Below are 19,644 nucleotides of genomic sequence, written 5' to 3'. Positions count from 1 at the left end.
GCTCTCTCTTTCTCTCTCTCTCAAACATGCACTTGCACACATTCACACGCTCGCACACACACACACACACACACACACAAAGGTCAACTTATTTTGATGTCATGAGAGCAGATTACAACCATCAGTAAAAATGTGTCAGGAAGCTAAATGCACCTGTCTTTGAGACTACAGGAGACCCAAGGACCTTGGGACAGAATCTTATAAAATACAGCGGAAGAAAAACAGGGAGAGAGAGAGAATGAAAGGGAGAGAGAGAGAGAGAAAGGGAGGGGGAGAGAGAATGAAAGGGAGAGAGAGAGAGATGGAGAGAGCGCATCAAGCACACCCCATGTCTGCGGGTATTAATATGGAATATGATGTTTTTTGCCTGCATAGCTGACTGCTCAAGTCACAGTTTTCGAGGTCAGACCACGTGTATTGATGGTTTTGTGCGGAACATGTGTGACTCGTCTATTATTTATGAATCATGCACACATTTGTCAATAATATTGAGACTAATATTTACACCAGCTTTTTAGCATTTACAGAGAGCAGTGTTTTTTTTTTTGTTTGTTTTTTTTATTTTTTCAAAACCATGTGTGTCGTTGGATTTTTATCGTTTACTCGCCTCTTAAAAGGCTCTTCACAGGGTACGACTTTGAAAGGAATTCATAACTCTTCAGTATCCCTGAGTGTACAGGTAATGTGGTTGCCATAGTAATCGCCGTGGTTTGGCACACTTCACCGTTGAAGTGTTGAGCTGCGCGTCGGGTTCTGCAGGGTCTTTGAAAGAGCTAAACTGAGGCTAAACTCATGCATTGCACAGTGGGATAGAGTATTATGGTGCAGCACTTAAACTCTCTGTTTTCTAGCCTCCAGAGCAGAAATGTAACATCACGACTATTGCCATTCTACCGTTGATGTCATGTACTGTAGTTTATCATGTAGTCACGTAGCCTATCGTGTAGTCATGTGGTCTATAATGTAGTCATGTGGTCTATAATGTAGTCATGTGGTCTATCATGTAGTCATGTGGTCTATAATGTAGTCATGTGGTCTATCATGTAGTCATGTGGTTTAACCTATTGAGGATGTAGTCTGTCACAATCGGGAAGTCACAGTGGTCCTTGTGAAGGACTGCCCCTCCTCTGACAGTGTCCCTATCACTGTTTTGGGGCTGAGTACTTTTCTCTGGCCAGACATCGCCAACCAGATTCCTAACCATCAGAGCTCTGCTTTTTATGGATTACATCGACGTTTACGAACAGGAAGAGATTTGTTCACAAGAACATATTATGTCAAGAGCAGGCCATTCAGTCAATTTGCAATAATTACATACGTTATGTTGCAGGTCATATTTGTCTGCACAATGAAACTCTCAACATAATTAACTACATTATTTTGATTCAATAAATGCAGCCAAAGAATGCCGAAATTAAATAAATAAAAATTTCTACCAGTAGTGCACTGTCCCCTTTCACTGAATAGAATCATGAAGACTGCAGTTCTGGGTATAACCACATGATGTCAGTGTTGTTTCTTTTATGCATCTTTTATTTTGGCCAATATATATATATTTTTTTTTTTCCATTTCGTCCTGTTTTATGCAGGGTCATTCATTTAGTTTTTTTTTTTAATTGTCAGAGCGTAAGTCCCTGCGTTACAGTAATATTAAAGATGTATGAATTGATGTTTGGGTTCTGTGAGTTATCGGTGAGATCCTGCCTTGTTTATTCCTTGCAGATAATCCCGTCCTGACCAGTAAAGTGGCCGTCACCGTCCACGTTCTGGATGTCAACGAGTTTCCCCCTGAGTTTGCCGTGCCGTACGAGACCTTTGTGTGCGAAAACGCTAAAGCAGGAGAGGTAAGTGGCTGCATTTTGGCATTCTGTGTCGGTTTGTTTGGCTGACTTTACACGTACAGATTATAAATGGGCTCTCCGTGTCTTTTGATGATATCATACAGTCGTGTTCCGGCTCCCCTCCTATGTGTGCGTGTGTGTGTGTGTTTCTGTGTGTGTGTGTGTGTGTGAGAGAGAGAGAGATACAGAGGAGATAGAGAGATAGGGGGTGAGAGTAATAAGGGGGGCTAGAGAGAGGGAGAGAGAGAGAGAGAGAGATATGGGGAGGGAGAGAGGGAGGGAGGGAGGGAGAGAGATACGGGGGAGAGTATAAGGCACAGAGTTGAGAGAGGGAAAGACGGATCGTGGACTGAATTTGATACAGGGATTTGGTACTACTGTCTACGTAAGCGTGGGTGCAGAAGCGCACACACGTCTGCAGGCATTAGCATCAACAGGCTCTCCTGTCCGAGGAAGCAGCTGTTCGGTGGAGCTCCTGTCACCACTTTGCCTTTGGGAGCGCACAGAGGCACCGGGGGGGGGGGTGTTAGGGGGGGAGCGGTTCCCTCCGCAGGCACACCGTCGCATGATATAGCGTTAACCTAGCGTAGCGTTAGCCTCACGAGGCATAGCATAGTGTTAGCCTAGTGGTGCATTAGCGTAGCATAGCTTAGCGCGCTAACAGTTTGACATTCCAGGCAGACCCTGCGTACTCCGGCCAACGTCGACAGCCCCCTGTGACCAGGGAAGGATCTAGAAATGATTTGTGTAGGCGAAAAAAAAAATATATGAGTGAGAAATTACCCCACAGTCACTGGTCCGTAACCCTAATCCCCCTCCACACACACACACACACACACACACACACACACACACACATGCAATCCTCTACCTCTAGGGGACCCCTGGACTCGCTAGTGCCCAGGAAAGCTTCCCCTCTTACGCCCCCTTAGCTCCGCCCCTTCCTGTGACTGCACATGAGGACCGGGATCAACCTTGTACACGCCGCTCCCCGTTGCAGGGGTACGAAAGGGGAGGGGGGCGGAGGGGGTGGGTGGGGGGGGTTCAAATCAGATAGTCAGGGATTCTAATAACACGCTTGGAGAGGGATTCTGCGGATTTCTCGACCGTGACGGCGCTACATACTGATGCATTTAAGATAGCCAGCTGCTTGTGCATTTCGTTTATTTATTCATTTCTCTCTTTCTCCCCGCTAACTCCTGTGCAATAATGACCGTGTCTGTTACGCCTGAGTCGTCACTAATGTGCTACTCGGTCTCACGGAATGGCGGTTTCAGACCGCGGTAATCCTCCGCCTGCAGGTAGATATTTCTGCCCTTTCATGGTAACGAATGAGCAGGTGATGAGACAGGCCTATTTCATTTCCAAGACTAAAATTTTGTATTTAGTTACATTGGCTTACATTTTTTTTGAGGACTGCGCATGATGGCAGGATTAAAAAAAATAAATAAATAAAAAATCCTATTGTTAATGCTCATTCCTCCATGTAGTATACAAAGGTGAATTGTGCCCTTATTAAACGCATATTAAAATAAATCTGAAATTCCAGTGCTGGCAGGCGGCAGTTTAAACATAATGGTGCCATATCCACAGTCATAATGGCCGTAGGAAGGTTATGCACGGTCATATAAATGCTATAAATGCTGGTACTGCAGGAGGATAAAGGCGCTGCAAGCTTTTAAAAATTACTTTAAGCAATGCAAATCTATTTCTGTGTTTGTTTCTAAAGACTGATTCTGTCAGAGAGCTTTCCTCACAAGTTAACTCATCTGCCATAAAAATAAAAAAATAAAAAAATCATTTTCAAAACAGTTTAACGTTGGACGAACAGCAGGCACATTTCCACGTGACGAGGAATTTTAAAGAGGCCAACAAGAGAGGGGATCGGATTCAGGTCTAACAGACGCCACAAAACAGTGTGGAGCACCTTAGCTGACAGGGAGAAGGGGATTTTACTGGTATCACTGGATGGAAGAGGGAGAGTCAGATAACGTGATATGTCATGGGGGTTGGGGGGGGGGGGGTTTGAGGGGGAGTCACCAAAAAAACAAAACTTCACATATGCATGTAAATGCCCCTGAAGAATGAGTGTTAGGGGCGTGAAATCACTTTTTGTGTTCCCACCTTTGTGTTACTTTCAACACATTTTGCGTCAAAGTTACTACTTTTCTGTAACAAATACACTATTTATGTATTGCCTGAAGAATCTCTTGGTGGTTCACTTTGTTGAAACCTTTTCATGAATTGAAAAGGCTCAAGCGAGGAGGCGGGGCTTCGCTCTTCTGGGAGTTTGGCTCCGCCCCACGTGGTGCATAGGTGCCATGACAGCAGCTGCATGACCTCGTGATGATGATGACGTTGTGGAAGACAGGTCAACCGAAATTATGCACAACGCCGAACGTCATTCCCAACTGAGTCGAGTCGAGACGCCTGGGCTCACTAACCACTTTTGTCTATGCGTTCTATAGGTGCACGACTGTGATTTCTCCATTTGTTTTCTCAGTAGCTTAACAGTCCTTTCTCGACTTTCACGATAGCAGTATTCCGTTCGGCAATTGCATTCGTGTTCATGAAACATCCCTAAGTATGAAGCTGCGTTTCCAATGCGGTATATACTCGTTATCTGCTTCTCACTTAACGCGTTTACAGATATTATAAATAACTATAACGAGGCATTAACGCGCACCGTGTTATCGATTTGTGATTTGTTACCGAAAGACCAGATCTGATGCCCAAAAACCTACCTCGGTGTCTTTGGAAACCGATGCCCGGTAATATTTACATATGATTGATTATGGAAATATGTTCACTTGGACAGGGGGGAAAAAAGACCATTCCTTCCGCCAGGAAAGGCGATAAAACATGTCCTCCTGGAATCTCGCAGCTCGCGTCAGCTCAGAGGGCGATGTTGTCGTTATTATATTGCGTGTTTCCACGGCTCAGAAAGCTCGAAGACGAATATGGAACTTACAATTTATTTATATTTATTATACAAGTTAAATATATATATTTATTCATACACACCCACATACACACGCACACACACATGCACACACGCATGCACACGCACGCACACACGCACACACACACTCACTCATACATACACACACGCACACACACACTCACTCATACATGCACACATACACGCACGCACACACACTCACTCATACATGCACACACACGCTCGCACGCACGCAGGCACACACACACACATACATTCACACACACAGTGATTAACAGTTGTAAATGACCATATTGCTGACTGCATGCGTGCTTCCTTTGGGAGCACACTGTAATGGGCATAATTACTCAGTGATCGCACTCTAAATTCTGATTATGCATTCTTGTGTGTGGAACCAGTGTGTGCATCTGATAATGTTATCGCAGCTGTATAAACAGAACATTCACACCTCACTGCACATGCCACTGTATGTCATCCACTTACATCTGTGACTCTAACCCTCAGTTTGACTCAAGAGTCATGTGTTTATGTCACAGTCTATCGCTGTTTCTGGCACAATTACATTTATTCACTTTTGTTTATTAAAAAAAATAAAAAAGCAGAATTCCCAATAGAAGGCTTGTTTCATCACTCTCAGTTTGAAAGAGGACAGACACACACAGCTCTGCTCTCTGTTCTGCCGGCCACTGCTTCCTCTCATTGTGATTTGCTGTCAACATAAACCCCGCCTCTCTGGGTTATGTTCCACCTGTCAACAGAAACCCCACCTCTCTGCGTGATGTTCCACCTGTCAACAGAAACCCCGCCTCTCTTGGTGATGTTCCTTCTGTGGGCTGAAACCCCGCCTCTCTGGGTGAGGGTCCAGCCAATTACATATTGACCCGGGGGTCCGGCAGCTCATTCAACGCGGGCCCGGGTTTTGCCAATCGATACCCGACCGAGAAGCCCGTCATTATACTGAGATTAACACCGTTACGATGTGAGTGGCTTCGTGCGAAACGGCACATTACCGCCGCTCATTACAGCGAAGCACTGCTCTTTGTGCGGAGCCTGCCTCTTTGTGTTCCTGGCCCGGCCTGCACTTCCGCACTGTTCATTTCCTTCAGCCTCTATTATTGTTCAGGGAGAGTTATGTCTGTTATCTCCAGAGTGGGAAACTGTTGTGTGAATTTAGTGCCCTCAACTACCTGTAGGTTCCTGTCGTCACACTCGCAAATTGAACTATTGCTGTCTGCGGTCACGTTCATTGCTTTGCATTCATTTTAGCTTTTTGAACTCAAGAGTTTTGAGGGGATTCTTTATTTTTTGCTGGCGAACAAAGCAGACTATTAACAAGAAAGATTGACTTCCTTCCATATTATACAACTTCAATGCATTTCCCAATATGTACACTGGGTATTTGAAGGGCTCTGTGTAGCCACATTGTAGCGTTAATTCAATTGTTATAGTCAATTTGGGTCCAAAAGGAAACACATGCACTCTATTAAAGTTAAAAGCACTCAATTAGATTTGATTTTAAACTGCCCATTTTGCCGTGTAGAAGTTCAAATTACTTGTTTTGGATTCACAAATTCATGGATATTGTGAAATCATTGCAATCAATTCAGTACAAAGTAAAAGCAGTATCATAATATAAACAGTTATGCTAGTCGTATGTTTGGTACTGTAAGAATTACAGTGATATACTGTAGAGTACATTTGCAGAGTGAATTTAAACATTATGCTGATTTTTTAAATTCACCGTAGATCAATGAATATGGTTTTGCTGGTGACCAGCATGCTGTAACTAGTCTTGCTGGTCTAGCGTGACCGGGTGTATCTACCACAATGGCCATCATATTATCAATCTGACTAAGCAGTCAACCAGCACGGCAATTTTCATTACCAGTTTGACTACGCTAGTCAACCAGCGTGACCATCACATTACCAGTTCTATGCGTTTTCTTCAGCAGAGTGTTCTCCAGAAGAAAGGGTTCCAAAAGGCTCCTCTCCACAGACGAACCTTGTCCAGTTCAAGAATTCCTTGTCAGACAAAACAAAAAAAAGGTTCAGTCTGGGAGCTTTTGCATTTTCCACACCTACCACAGAGGGTTCCATAAGGAACTAAACAAGGTTCCCCGGTGACCATGGCGACGAGCCAAAGGAACCCCTCATTTTTTTTTCCCCTGAGAGCGTAGCAGGACCGACCCCGCTCCACGGCCCAAACGACAGCGTGTTTAAGGGGAGAGGCGCTGGCTGCTGTTGCGCTAGCCTCGCGGGACAGCCGGGGCTGACCTGGCCTGACCGCCCGTGTGATCTGTGTGCTCGCGGGCTGACCTGGCCTGACCGCCCGTGTGATCTGTGTGCTCCCCGCAGGTAATTCAGACCGTCAGCGCCACCGACCGCGACCTCCCCTCCGCCGGGCAGAGGTTCTCCTTCAAGTCGGCGGCCGGAGACGTCAGGAACAGGAATTTCACGGTCCGGGATTTCGGAAGTGAGTGGCTTCTCCGATAAGAGTCCGATACGCGGACGTGTGCTGGGCTGAATGTGAGAGATAGCGGCGGAAGAAAAAAAAAGAAAGAAATAAATAAATAAAAAAGTCATCTGGGGCTCGTAGAGGTTTCCTGAAGGTTGTGCTGCTCGAGTGCACGTCCCGATAAAGCAGGATGCATGAAATAGCATCGTGCTTAAACACGTGTATCTGAGGTTAGCACGCTAAGAAGGGGGAGGGAGGGGGCGAGGGAGGGGGCAGAGGGGGTGTAGGAGGCCCTACATTCACTGTACTGCTGTGCCTACATTTTGTTTACACTCTGAAGTGTACAAGTAACGTATTTCATTTTTTTTGTTCAATTCATCATGAGTCTGTCTCTATGCAAAATGCTGCAGCTGCTATTACTGCTACTACTACTACTACTGCTGGTACTACTACTACTATTACTACTACTACTACTGGTACTACTACTACTACTGCTACTACTAGTACTACTGCTACTGGTACTACTAATACTACTGCTGCTATTACTAGTACTTCTGCTACTAATCTTACTACTACTATTATTACTACTGCTCCTGCTGCTAATAATAATAATAATAATAATAAAAATAATGCCCTATGAAGCAGGTAATCCAGGCAGGTAAATCCTCCCTGCCTGAGGAATGCTGCGTGTGCAGTTCTCATCACATCCCATAATGCCCCTGCTCCAGACTCTACACGACTCATCTTATTTATTTTCTGTCACTTTGATTTATTTATTTCTTTCTTTCTGTTCCTTGTTTATTTATTTCTTTACACCCCTTCTGTAAAGTATTAACCTCCCGGACCTTTTCCCGAGTCAGGCGGGACAGCCGCTCATAGAAAGACGTGCCGGAGTCGAAGGTCGCTGGCCAGTCCGCCGATGCTGTAAAAGCTCCGGCTCAGAGGATGGCCGAGGTGACTCTGGGTCAGCTCTGCCGGGAACGGTGCAGGGCGTGTGAGACTGCCCCCCTGTGGCAGACTGAGGTCAAAGCACATCACACTTCGATTTTATTTGCAAACAAGTGCAAGACCTTGGCTCTGCCCTGTGTTCTAGCTGAATATGTTACTGTTTTATCGATTCCTTTCTGTCTGCAATGAAGTCTGTCAGCCAAGAATTCAGAATAGCTATTTGGGTTCTCTGCCATAATTTGTTGGCTGGTGCTGTCTAATAAAAAAATTAATTAATTTTAAATCTTTAAATTAACCTAATTTGTTCAATTATTCTGTATCTGCTCGTTTCTCCTCCCAAAAATCAAGGTGGGTAAAAACTTTGCTCTTTCTTCTTACTCTTTTTTTTGTGCGCGTGTGTCAATGGCGTGCAGACAACACGGCGGGCATCGTGGCCAATCGGAGCGGGTTCCGGCGGCGGCTGCAGGAGATGTACTTCCTGCCGGTGGCGATCGAGGACGGGGGCCCGCCCGTGCGGAGCAGCACGGGGACCCTGACCGTCCGGGTGTGCGGGTGCGAGTCGGACGGCACCCTGCTGACCTGCAGCGCCGAGGCCATCTTCCTCCCGGTGGGCCTGAGCACCGGGGCGCTGATCGCCATCCTCCTCTGCATCATCATCCTGCTGGGTGCGTAACCGCGGAAACCGCCTCCCGCGATCCGGGGACCAGCGCTTTGGCGCCTTTAGCTTTTTTTCGGCTGACTCCAGGTCGTGTGTTCCACAAAGACCGGAGACCTGACCCAGGCCGTGTCCAAAGCAGGTTACTTGCCCACTGTTAAGTATGTAAGTTGAGTACACTGGATGAGAAAGTTGTTAAATTGGCAAAAGGTTCCATAAATGTAGTGTACTTAAAATCCCAGGATTACATACTTATTTCTGGGGTTTCCACTGAGTGTACTCAGGAGTTCACTTTGAAGAAAGTAAACCATACTTCTGCTCCACACCAGAAGGTCTCATAAATCAGATAGGAAGAGGCAGGGCCTTTTTTTTACAAGGGTGGGACATCTTATGACACTTCTGCAGTACCGTTGGAAAATAGTGTGGAGGATAGTAATATGCATTATTTTGCATATTACCCATTGCATTACATTACATTACATTACAGGCATTTAGCAGACGCTCTTATCCAGAGCGATGTACAACAAGTGCATTGGTTCACGATGTAGAGGTGCAAAAGAAACACTAGAGTGAATTGCATATTAAAAAAAAAAACAGGCAGTGTGTTTAGTAGACAGTACATATTTTGTGGACACAGTTGTTAGGAGGCTGTTTCGCACACAGCCCAGGTCGCGTGACCTTGGTGTCACCTTGCCAGGTGTGTCACCTCCAACAGACACCAGTGACCAGAGCCTGGACAGGTCCTCACCATGGTTAGCATTTTCCGCTGGTTCTCCCAATGCTAATGAAATCTTCCTTCCGGGACCAGGCAGTGCCATAGCATACGTAGCACGTTTTGACTTTGCTATCGCGCTCCTGGCCATTGCTGGTCGTGCCCCTGGACGTGTCGTCCATGCTAAAGCACGAGTGTGAAAACTGCGTCGCTGTCTCTGCCCTCATTCCGGAGGCCTGGACAGCGTTCGACTTTAAAATCGTCCGCGATCTGCGGGAACGCCGACTGCTCTGTAAAGGGTTAAATTATTTCTGATGAGAAGCGGCGGACTCTCGGTGCTGCGTAGGTACGGGGGGTACGGACGCGACGATGCATCGCCTTCCCTGTAATCACATCGTCGTCAGACGCCACGGCGCAAACCGTTGATGCCGTGAGGCCGAGCAGGGTCTCTATTACACGGCCGACCACTGAAGAAAGGGACACGGACCCCCTGTCTGTCTCTCTGGCTGGTAACACTGATCAAACGCTCAAATTGAGCGTAATATTTTGGATTAGCCCGTTAGAGTGAGCCACGCACGCAAACGTAAAAATGCGAACGCTCGTGCAATATTGATGATGAATAAATTATTGCTGTCCGTTTACGGAGGGTTTTGTCACGCGGTCGTTAAGATGTGGCTTTTAGATATTTCTGTGAGAGGGGCTGTTTACCAGCCCGAAGCGAGGCGTGGGCGATGTGCTGGCCCATATCCTCTGTCCTGTCGTTTCGCTGAGTGCTTCAAGCAATAAGGCCTAAATCTGCCTCTTTAGAAAGAAAAGGCATACACTCATACACACACTCATTCACTTCACAGGGATCCTCCAATCCTCACACACACACAAACATGCATATGCATACAATCACACATACAGTTCAGAGGAACCTCAGATCCTCACACACACCCACACATACACACACATGCACGTGCACACACTCACACAGGCATGCACTCACATGCACACGTGCACACACACAAACACACACGTGTGCACTCACACATACACACACATGCACATGCACACACTCACGCAGGCATGCACTCACATGCACACGTGCACACACACACACATGCACACTCACACATACACACACACACACACACACACACACAGAACTGTGGGTTGGTCCAGAGGCCGACAGACAGGTCCTCAGACACCCCACTGTCTGTTTGAAAATGTGGAGGCTGGGAGAGACCAGCCTTCTAGCCCGAGCACTGAGATCCCCCTCCCCCCCTCTTCCCCCCTCCTCCACAGAGTCATGGAGTCAGCTCACGCCTCATTACCCCCCTTTCCCACTGTAACTTATCCCTCCAAGGTCATGACTTTAACCACCCGCCTTCCCCCTCCCATACTCACCTACATAACCGAAGGGATGTAAATACCATTTATTACATCATTTCCTGTCTGGCCCTCCATCGATTCAAATGGCTATTTTTCTTTTAACCACAACGTGGGTCCCGATAGGACGGGCAGAGAGAGCTGATTACTCAGCGTCAGACGGCCGTCTTTTCCTGAACTCCTCTCTCCGTCTGTGGCCCCGCATTAATCATGAGCATCCCGAATCAATCAGCCAATCACTGCTTTCATGGATGAGCTTTAACAAGCAGGTTATTGCACAGTGCTTCACAATGGAGGACATTTTTAAAAACAAAAAAAAATGTTTAGTCAATTTCAGTAGATGAATAAATAAATAAATAAATATATTCCCTGACCCTTTAGTGGGTGATTGAGTTAAACTGTAAAACGGTGGAATAAACCTTTATGGCAGGCATTATTTATCATGTGATTAATTCACCTTCAGACAAGGAAATAGCTGAGTGCTGAGGGATGGATAGAGGGAAGGAAAACAGTTACAGCATCAGGGGAAGAGGGGAGGCCATTGAAGGAAAAACAAAATGTAACATTTAAGCATTTTAAGAGTTTGAAGAAAGTCAGCTCATGAATTATTCATGAGCTGACTGTTTATCGTACACGGTTGGTGGGGGAAATGCTGGTAAAGAGGTTTTGTTTCAATTTCCTCAGATTTTCTGCTATCGTTGTCCGTTTTGACTGAAACCCGAAGGGTTTCCTGACTAATGAAAAAGAAACAGCCTCTGGCACAGGTCAGTAATGGAAGTGTATAAACAAGGGGGTTGCCGGGTGGCTAATCCTGTTAAACCCTGTGCCAGTGCAGGGGTGTGGAGCTGGTCAGGCGCTGAGTCTCGACAGTGCCGGTGCCAAATATGAAAAAACGAAAGAAAGAGAGAAAGAAAGAAGGTCAGCATGTCTCCCGGGCTGTGCTGTAAGTCTTACTCCCCCTCCCAGTCAGTCCGTCCTGGTGAGAGCGGCAAATGACATCGTAAATTGTGGCAGCGGCGGCGGCGGCGGCGACGGCAGGTTTTCGAGAACGAAAGGGAAGGGCTTTATTTTCTCCCGGGCGTCGAAGCCCACGGAGAGAGCGGCCCCGTCGTCTCCCCCTCACACCGCCGGCCGTTTCGTCCTTTAAGGAGGACGACGAATAGGTCTGCGGGATGTTCCGGGAAGCCGCGGCGGGAGCGCCAGCCGCCCCCGGGGGCCGGCGAAGCGAGTCGCCGCTCTCCCAACAGCTGCCGGACACCTGACTGGTTGCCACGGAGATTAAACTGAACACGTTTCAGCTGCACAGTTATGGGGAGGGAGAGAGAGACAAACGGAGGGAGGGAGGGAGGGAGGGGGAGAGAAAGAGAGAGAGAGCTGACTGGGGAAGAAACACACACGCTACTGTAGATCCAACACTATGCAGCAACGATTATTACAGTGTTATTACAATGTAATAAACACTGTACTAACATTTAATTGCAATACCAATGTAATGTTACTGGGTAGCAGGGTATTAAATCATTACTTCAGTTCCCAGGTCCAAAGCCACTGTAATTCAAAATGTGAATCCATTATATGGGACCACACGGGTGGCTTCTTATCCAATCGGCATATGGCGATGTATGTGAAGATGTTGTTAAGGAGAATGCTGCTTCTCAGTGTGCTTTAGCACTTGTGATTGGCTGGCTAAATGTGCCACACACCTTCACAAGGCCTCAGCTGATTGCTGATTGAAAAGAAACCACATAGTTCTGCAAGACATGGTGGAGCCCACTAGGACACCTCTGATACTGACAGACACAATCCTAAAATGACACACTCGTGCCACTAGAGGGCAGTAAAGTCTTGAACAACTATAATTAGTCTTGCAGTAGTGTGACCTTAACTTGTGAAATACGCCTTTCCGTTAAACATGCCAGTCAAATATATATTGATCTGCGCAGACGAACCCAATAAGATGTGCTCTAGCAAAGAGTGAAATCCTCTTACTGAAACGATTTACTGGCATCGCAGTGACAGTTTATTTGATGGAGCGTTGGTTTCCAGCAAATAAAATAATGCAATAAACACAAGCCCTTGATTCTTGCTTACAGAGCTTATCCTCTTAATGACTTTAACACGCAATATGTGAATCTAATATATTTATTATCAATAATGTCAACAGATCTTTTTCTGTATGAATAGGAACACATCTAATACAACTGCCTACGCTTCGTAATGGAAGAATGACCAGCTGGTAAGGCTGCTACAGAAATATGAAAAAATGGAAATTAATATAATAAAAGAGTCCATTACTATTATTATTATTATTATTATTATTATTAATAAATATACATATGAATGATTGAGGAATTTTACTTTGTGTAATTTAATACTGTAATCTCAGCACTACATTTCTGTGTGAAGTCTGGGTTCAGCCTAGGACTCCATTTTGCAAGTGAGAGTTTGATGAAAGCACACAGAAACATCCTCACATCTCATTCCCCACAAGCGCAGAACTGACTACAACAATGTGTTCACGGACGGTGTGAGACGGCACTTCCCTCTAGCCCTGCTTATGGTGGATAAAAAAAATTTAAATACACATGAATAAGGAATTAAATGTCAGTTGCAAGGAGGTTTGTGGAAACAGTGGAATTCCAGGTCATGGAACTTGGATCCTTAAAGCATCCATGTGCTCTATACCTCCACCTGGGTAAATGTGTGTTGATAGGGAAACCCGTGCTTATGCCGATTTTTGGTTCAAGAGGTGTGTGGTGTGGTTCCCTAACTGTAGAAGCTGTGCCCACAAGCATCTTCACTCTCTTTGCCAGATGATGTAGATCCTAAGTGACTATACTCACAGTCCTGTGGTGTCTCCTGTTAACAGATAATGTTGGTTTGAAGGACCTGACCGGCTTGTATCTGTTGTTACCGGATGTTCTGTGTTCAAAAGGACCGTGTCCACAGGGTGGAGGTTGGAGGCAGAAACCAAAAATGGCCTTTAAATGAACAAACAACAATTTTAAGCCCGCTGTAAAACTCTGGTCCCCCCCACACACATGTGTAATCCATACCCTACTCGCAGTGATAACTCCCAGCGATATTGTTTGTTCTGAAAATAGCACCGAGAGGAAGAAAGAAAGATTGCTTGATTGATTGATTGGGGATTATACGGATTAGCCGAGTCTCCCGGGCGGGGAGTGAGTAGCTCCATGGAACATCGCCGCTGTCGCCCTTGGCTTGCTCTTGGCACTGTGCCCCGAATGTCTGCAGAATGCTTTGAGGCATCTGTCCTTTGTGTTCCCAAAGTTCTGTACAGAGTTCTGTACGACCGTTAATGAACTGAACTGAACTGAACTGAAGGTGGCCGTCTGTCTGGGACAGGGTCTCCGTTTGTGCTTCCTTGTGGGTTTGTTTGATTGGTTAATTGAGTGATTGATAGTTGATTGATTGGTTAATTGAGTAATTGGCGGTTGATTGATTGGTTAATTGAGCGATTGGTGCTTGATTCATTGGCTAGTTGAGTGATTGACGGTTGATTGATTGGTTAATTTTCTCGACTTGTGGCTGGCTGATTGGTTAATGGAGTGATTGGTGGTTGATTTATTTGTTAATTGAGTGATTGGTGGTTGGTTGATTGGTTAATTGAGTGATGGTGCTTGATTGATTCATTCATTTGCTGACTGGTGGCTGGCTGATTGGTTAGTTGATTGAATGGTTGCCAAATATTTTGTTAATTGAGTGATTGGTAGTTGATTAAATGGTGATTGGGGATTAGTTGATTAGTTTGTTGACTGATTGGTGCTGATTGGGGGTTGATTAATTGGTTGATTGATCTTCCTCGGCAGTGATCGTGGTTCTGTACGTGGGCGTGCGGAGACAGAAGAAGAAGGAGACCCTGATGACCTCGAAGGAGGACGTGCGTGACAACGTGATCCACTACGACGACGAGGGGGGCGGGGAGGAGGACACGCACGCCTTCGACATGGGGACGCTGCGGAACCCCAAGGCCGTCAAGGAGAGCGGGTTCCGGCGGGACGTCAAACCGGAGGCTCCGCCCTGCCCCCGGGGCGCGACCACCACCGCCGCTGCCGCCGCCACTGCCGCCGCCACCGCTGCCACCACCGCCGCCGCCACCGCTGCCACCACCGCCGCCGCTGCCGCCGCCACCGCCACCGCCGGTTCCCGGGACAACGGCGACATCCGCGACTACATCCGGCAGCGGCTGCGGGAGAACGACGCGGACGGCTCGGCGCCGCCCTACGACTCGCTCGCCACCTACGCCTACGAGGGCGAGGGGTCGGCCGCCGAGTCGCTCAGCTCCATCGAGTCGCCGGCCGTCGACGGCGACGAGGACTACGATTACCTCAGCGAGTGGGGGCCGCGTTTCAAAACCCTGGCGGGAATATTCGGGGAGCAGGACCCTCAGGCGAACACGCAGTCGACCGAAAACAAACTTTAGTACCAGTAGAACACACCTGATGTTGAGAACTTCTTCTTTTGTGTTTAAGACACTTTTTTTAATCAGTTTACCAATTCAGGGTTTAATTTCGTTTCAGCGTTTTTTACATTTTATTTTATTTATTGTTTATTTTTTGGACTTTGTTTTTCTCACTGCCAAGATGAATTATTGTGGCGAGAGAAGAAGAAGAATAAGAAGAAGAATTGAAGGAGTTAAAGATACAGCCAGCCAGCCATTCAGTTATTATTTCCAGAGTCTTTTATTATTCTATTATTTTCTTCTTTATTTGTCACAGCTAGAGGACAGGAAGTTCTTCAAACCATGGAAATGCAAGAATCCTCTTTAACATTCTTAAAAGTGCCTCAAGACAACAGTTTTTGTTTGTTTGTTGAATTGTTTTTTTCTTTTTTCTTTTCTTTATTTATTTATTCATTTATTTTTGTCCAAAATGATTTTGTAACGTTACAATACAGCATTTATTTTTCCTTTTACTTCAGAAGCCCAGACGAAGGCCAAGATTAACGTGTTGAATGAATTAGAGTTAGAAGCAATAGAGTGTCTCTCTACACCATTAAGTGGTCCCGGTACATTGTTGCGGTCCTGTTAGGACCCAAAGTTATTTATTTATTTATTTATTTATTTATTTATTTATTTATTTATTTACTTGCTATTTATTCATTTATTTATCAACCTATTTCTCTCAATCACTATATATTGTTTTTAAATGTTTATTATCTTTGAAGACACTTGAGGTTTTTGTAATTATTCCTGTCCCAAATGCAAAGGACATTTTGATCGCATGGGACAGCTGTACAGACTTGTATTTGTCAGAAAAGAAGGAAAGACTGAAAAAAAAACATTTAGGGCTAAACATGGAAACGTTGAGGTTCAGGTCATGTAATAAACACTTTTTTTTCTTAAATAACCAATCTGTAAATTCTTTGGCCACTTATTTGGAAATAATGCACTGCGATTGTTGCAGTGATGTTGATTACACTTTGCACTACAAATTAATCACTTAAGCTTTCACACCCCCATTACCATAAGTCAAGTGGCTTCTTGTGTTTCACTTTTTGCAATAGTATTTTACATAATATTCCATAAATAATGCTCACCAGTTTCTGTTTCAGATTACAAACCTTTCACGTTTATTGTCTTATGAAAACCAAGTTCACTGTCAGTTTTAATGTGTTATATTCACCAACCCTGAATGAGCCATACGAAGCAGGCTTCACAGCATCGCGGAATCCGTCCCGCACCTTTAAAGCTGAGAGGGGGGAGAAATGGAAGCACAAAGAAAAAGAAAAAGAAAAAACACAAACAGGTAAGTGAGCACAACACAGCTTACAGTTTAACATGTCTAATTACTTAATCTCAATCAGTCTGGCAAGGGTACAACGAGGTTTGGTGTTCTTTCAATTGTACACGTGTCATACGATTACGCAACTTAGGATTCAGAACGCTAAAGCAAGTTAATCTCCCGCACTATTCTCGGGGTGATGGTTTAACTGCAGTTTTGTTGATGCGGTTCCTCTACCGATATGTCCTTCTGACGGACTGTGCTGTGACCGGTCGAGAAATAAAAAAAACAGCTCTCAGACGGTGTGAAAACCGGGACGCTACGGTCGGGCACGCCGGGAAGTGACAGCTCGGCCATTATTCGGGAATGGTAACGGGGGCAGACAGTCGGAACTGGAGCCAGCCCATAGCAGGACAGCAGCTGCAGAAGCCAGGCCTTTCCCTGGGACGTGGGAAACCACAAACGCGTATTGGTATTTATTTATTTATTTATTTATTTTAAAAATAAAAGTAGCATAGCGAGCCACGGGGGCTATTTAAATTTCGGACAAGAAACGTCATCCACGAGGACGGAGTCTGTCGTCACGGCATCGGTGACTGTGAGGGTGAAAGACGCGGCCGCGTGGAGCCGCTCAGGTCACATGGTCTCTCTCTCTCGTTCGGGTAAAGGAAGCTTCGCGTTCGCTTGTGCGGAGCACGGCGGCGTTCTTTTCCGCACCAGACCAGTACGTACGGCCAGAGCGCCTGCCCTGCGCTTTTCTCCTGCCCGGGTTCCAGCCACAGCTAATTTACACTGTCCGTTGTTTGCCAACACGAGGCTGTAGTTCATGATGTGCGTAGCTATATTTTAAACATGAACGTGACATTCCTGTTGCAAGTCATGCATTCCAACAGAATCAGAGTCAAGGTCAGTCAAGGGGGGGGGGGGGGGGGGGGGGGCGGGCAACTGATGACTAAAAACTTTTTGAACTTTTGAACTTTGTGGCAACCCACAATGTATGCCTATTTGCGGTTATATTACACTGGCGATAATATATGCACTGCTTACATAGGTGTTTGTTTAATTGTCAGATGTAATTAACAAAAATACAAAAAAATGAGCAAACTTTTTTGTAGAATTGTGTGTTTTTGCATATATGTGTGCGTCTGTGTGTGTCCTGCCTCTCAACCTCTCTATTACTGTCAGAGGTAAGTTTTCAATCTGGTGTTTTTTTTTTTTTCTAAAAAAACAAAAAAAACAATGAATAATTAGCACTGCAGTCAAGCAATGCCACACTGTGTTAATACCATGGCACTCTGCGCACAGTGCCATAATTATACATAATGTATGAGCTGTGACAGGTTTCGAGGGTAGGGGAGGACTTGATTTTATAATCCCCACCTGGAAGGTACCATTCACCATTATATAACCATTCTCAACATAGTTCTCTTATTTATTTTTATTTTTTCCGGCAGACAGGCTTCCGCTGCAGTTGGGCATTTGTTCTCAAGTGTGCCAATGGCAAGGAAACAGATCTTGGGGTTGAAGTCAATAAGCACTGATTGGTCAGTTCCTAGCCATGTGACTTTAGGACCCGCAGCTTACCAGGTTACCTGCATCAATAGCTCATACCCTTCTCTACATAAATGTAAGATGTTGCATGGAAAATACGTGAGAGATTATTTAGCCAAGCCAACACTTTTTTTTTTTATGCGTTTACACACAGGGATCGTTTATGCCCGGTGGGAAGTTAAAGATGTTCAGCCTCGCCGTGGCGGAAAGGAAAAAGGCACTACAGGTGTTTCACGAGCTCCCTCAATCTCGGAGGGGGGCTCCCTCAATCTCGGAGCCCCCCCACAGACGCCGCACTTCCACGGCAATTCCCGAATCCGGAGATATGTTTATGAGAGCCTTAGGGGAGGCCTTCTGATCTCATTCTCACTGAAGGGGAGGGGAGGGAGGGGGCCGGGCCGGGACGGGGGGGGGGGGGGGGGGGGGGGGGGGCAGATGCTGTTCAGCACAATGTCCTCTGTCTGAATCAATTTTGCAGACAACCAAACGAACGTCTCCGCCCATCTGCATTTGTAATGACTCATTTCCAGAATGCTGCCGTTGCCCATTCTGTGTTGCGTGAGTTTGTTTTCTGGGCCAAGCTGAGGTGTATCAGTAACATGCAGTTTGTACAGTAACTGAAAGGCAGAACTGCTGTTGCAGAACTGTCTGTAAATGAGTTGAAGCCATGCACCTGGAGACATGCCGCCTGTTAGATTCAAATACCGAATAAAGAGTTATTTTGTCAGCTTGGGGGCAGTTTTTTTTATATTTTAATTTTAATTTTTTATTCTTCCATAACAGTTGCCACATATTCATAGCTCTTAATACCCCCTTTTCTCCCATCATTTCCATCGCCTTTCACTTCAGAATCTGTGAGAAAAACAACAGGAAGAAGTAAAACTCAGGACATCCAGGGAACGTTGTCAGTGCTGTTTTATTTCTGACAGACACCATCTGCCATCTACTGAGAATTAGTTTGGACTCTATTTTTGATTTAATTTTCTTTTCGAACCTTTAGTTTTCTTGGCCTCCGTCTGGATGGGCTCCCTTTCGAAAAAGAAGCGCTCACCCAAGATGGAGTCCTGCCAGGAGGACGAAGGTCAAAGGAAGGAGGGGAGTTGTTTGCTCTGCGCCCGTTGAGTTTTGATTTTTTATTTATTTATTTGACCCTGGCGTGTGACTGCAAGTCTTACATGGCAAAGAGAAAGTGATTAAGTGAGGAAGACCTTGGCAAAACCTTGTGCTGTCTGTATTATATTGAACTATGTATACAGTATATTAACCATCTCCATGTACCCACGCTCGTGCCCAATCTGGGGTATATGGTTAGAGTGTACAAGGACTTCTGTGGTGCACGTGTGCACACATTTGTGTGTGTGTGTCTGTGTGTGTGTTTAATACATACATTTTTGGCAGCACA

General features: G+C 45.7%; 1 protein-coding gene across 2 annotated transcripts in view; it reads left to right on the top strand.

Annotated features, from left to right (window-relative positions):
• LOC118224689 (cadherin-12-like) overlaps positions 1–16,313 on the top strand; it is a 139,464-nt gene extending 123,151 nt beyond the window's left edge. For both annotated transcript variants that reach the window (XM_035412306.1, XM_035412307.1), the window contains 4 exons: positions 1,723–1,844; positions 7,159–7,276; positions 8,620–8,871; positions 14,778–16,313. In XM_035412306.1, coding sequence (XP_035268197.1) covers positions 1,723–1,844; positions 7,159–7,276; positions 8,620–8,871; positions 14,778–15,391 — 1,106 coding nt within the window. In that variant the 3' untranslated portion in view covers positions 15,392–16,313. The remainder of the gene's footprint in view (positions 1–1,722; positions 1,845–7,158; positions 7,277–8,619; positions 8,872–14,777) is intronic.
• Positions 16,314–19,644: the final 3,331 nt, after the last annotated feature.

Source organism: Anguilla anguilla, chromosome 4 (assembly GCF_013347855.1).
Source record: "Anguilla anguilla isolate fAngAng1 chromosome 4, fAngAng1.pri, whole genome shotgun sequence".
Taxonomy (NCBI): Eukaryota; Metazoa; Chordata; class Actinopteri; order Anguilliformes; family Anguillidae; genus Anguilla; species Anguilla anguilla.
The sequence above is the reverse complement of the archived record's forward strand: the minus strand, read 5'-3'. Positions and strand labels throughout refer to the sequence as shown.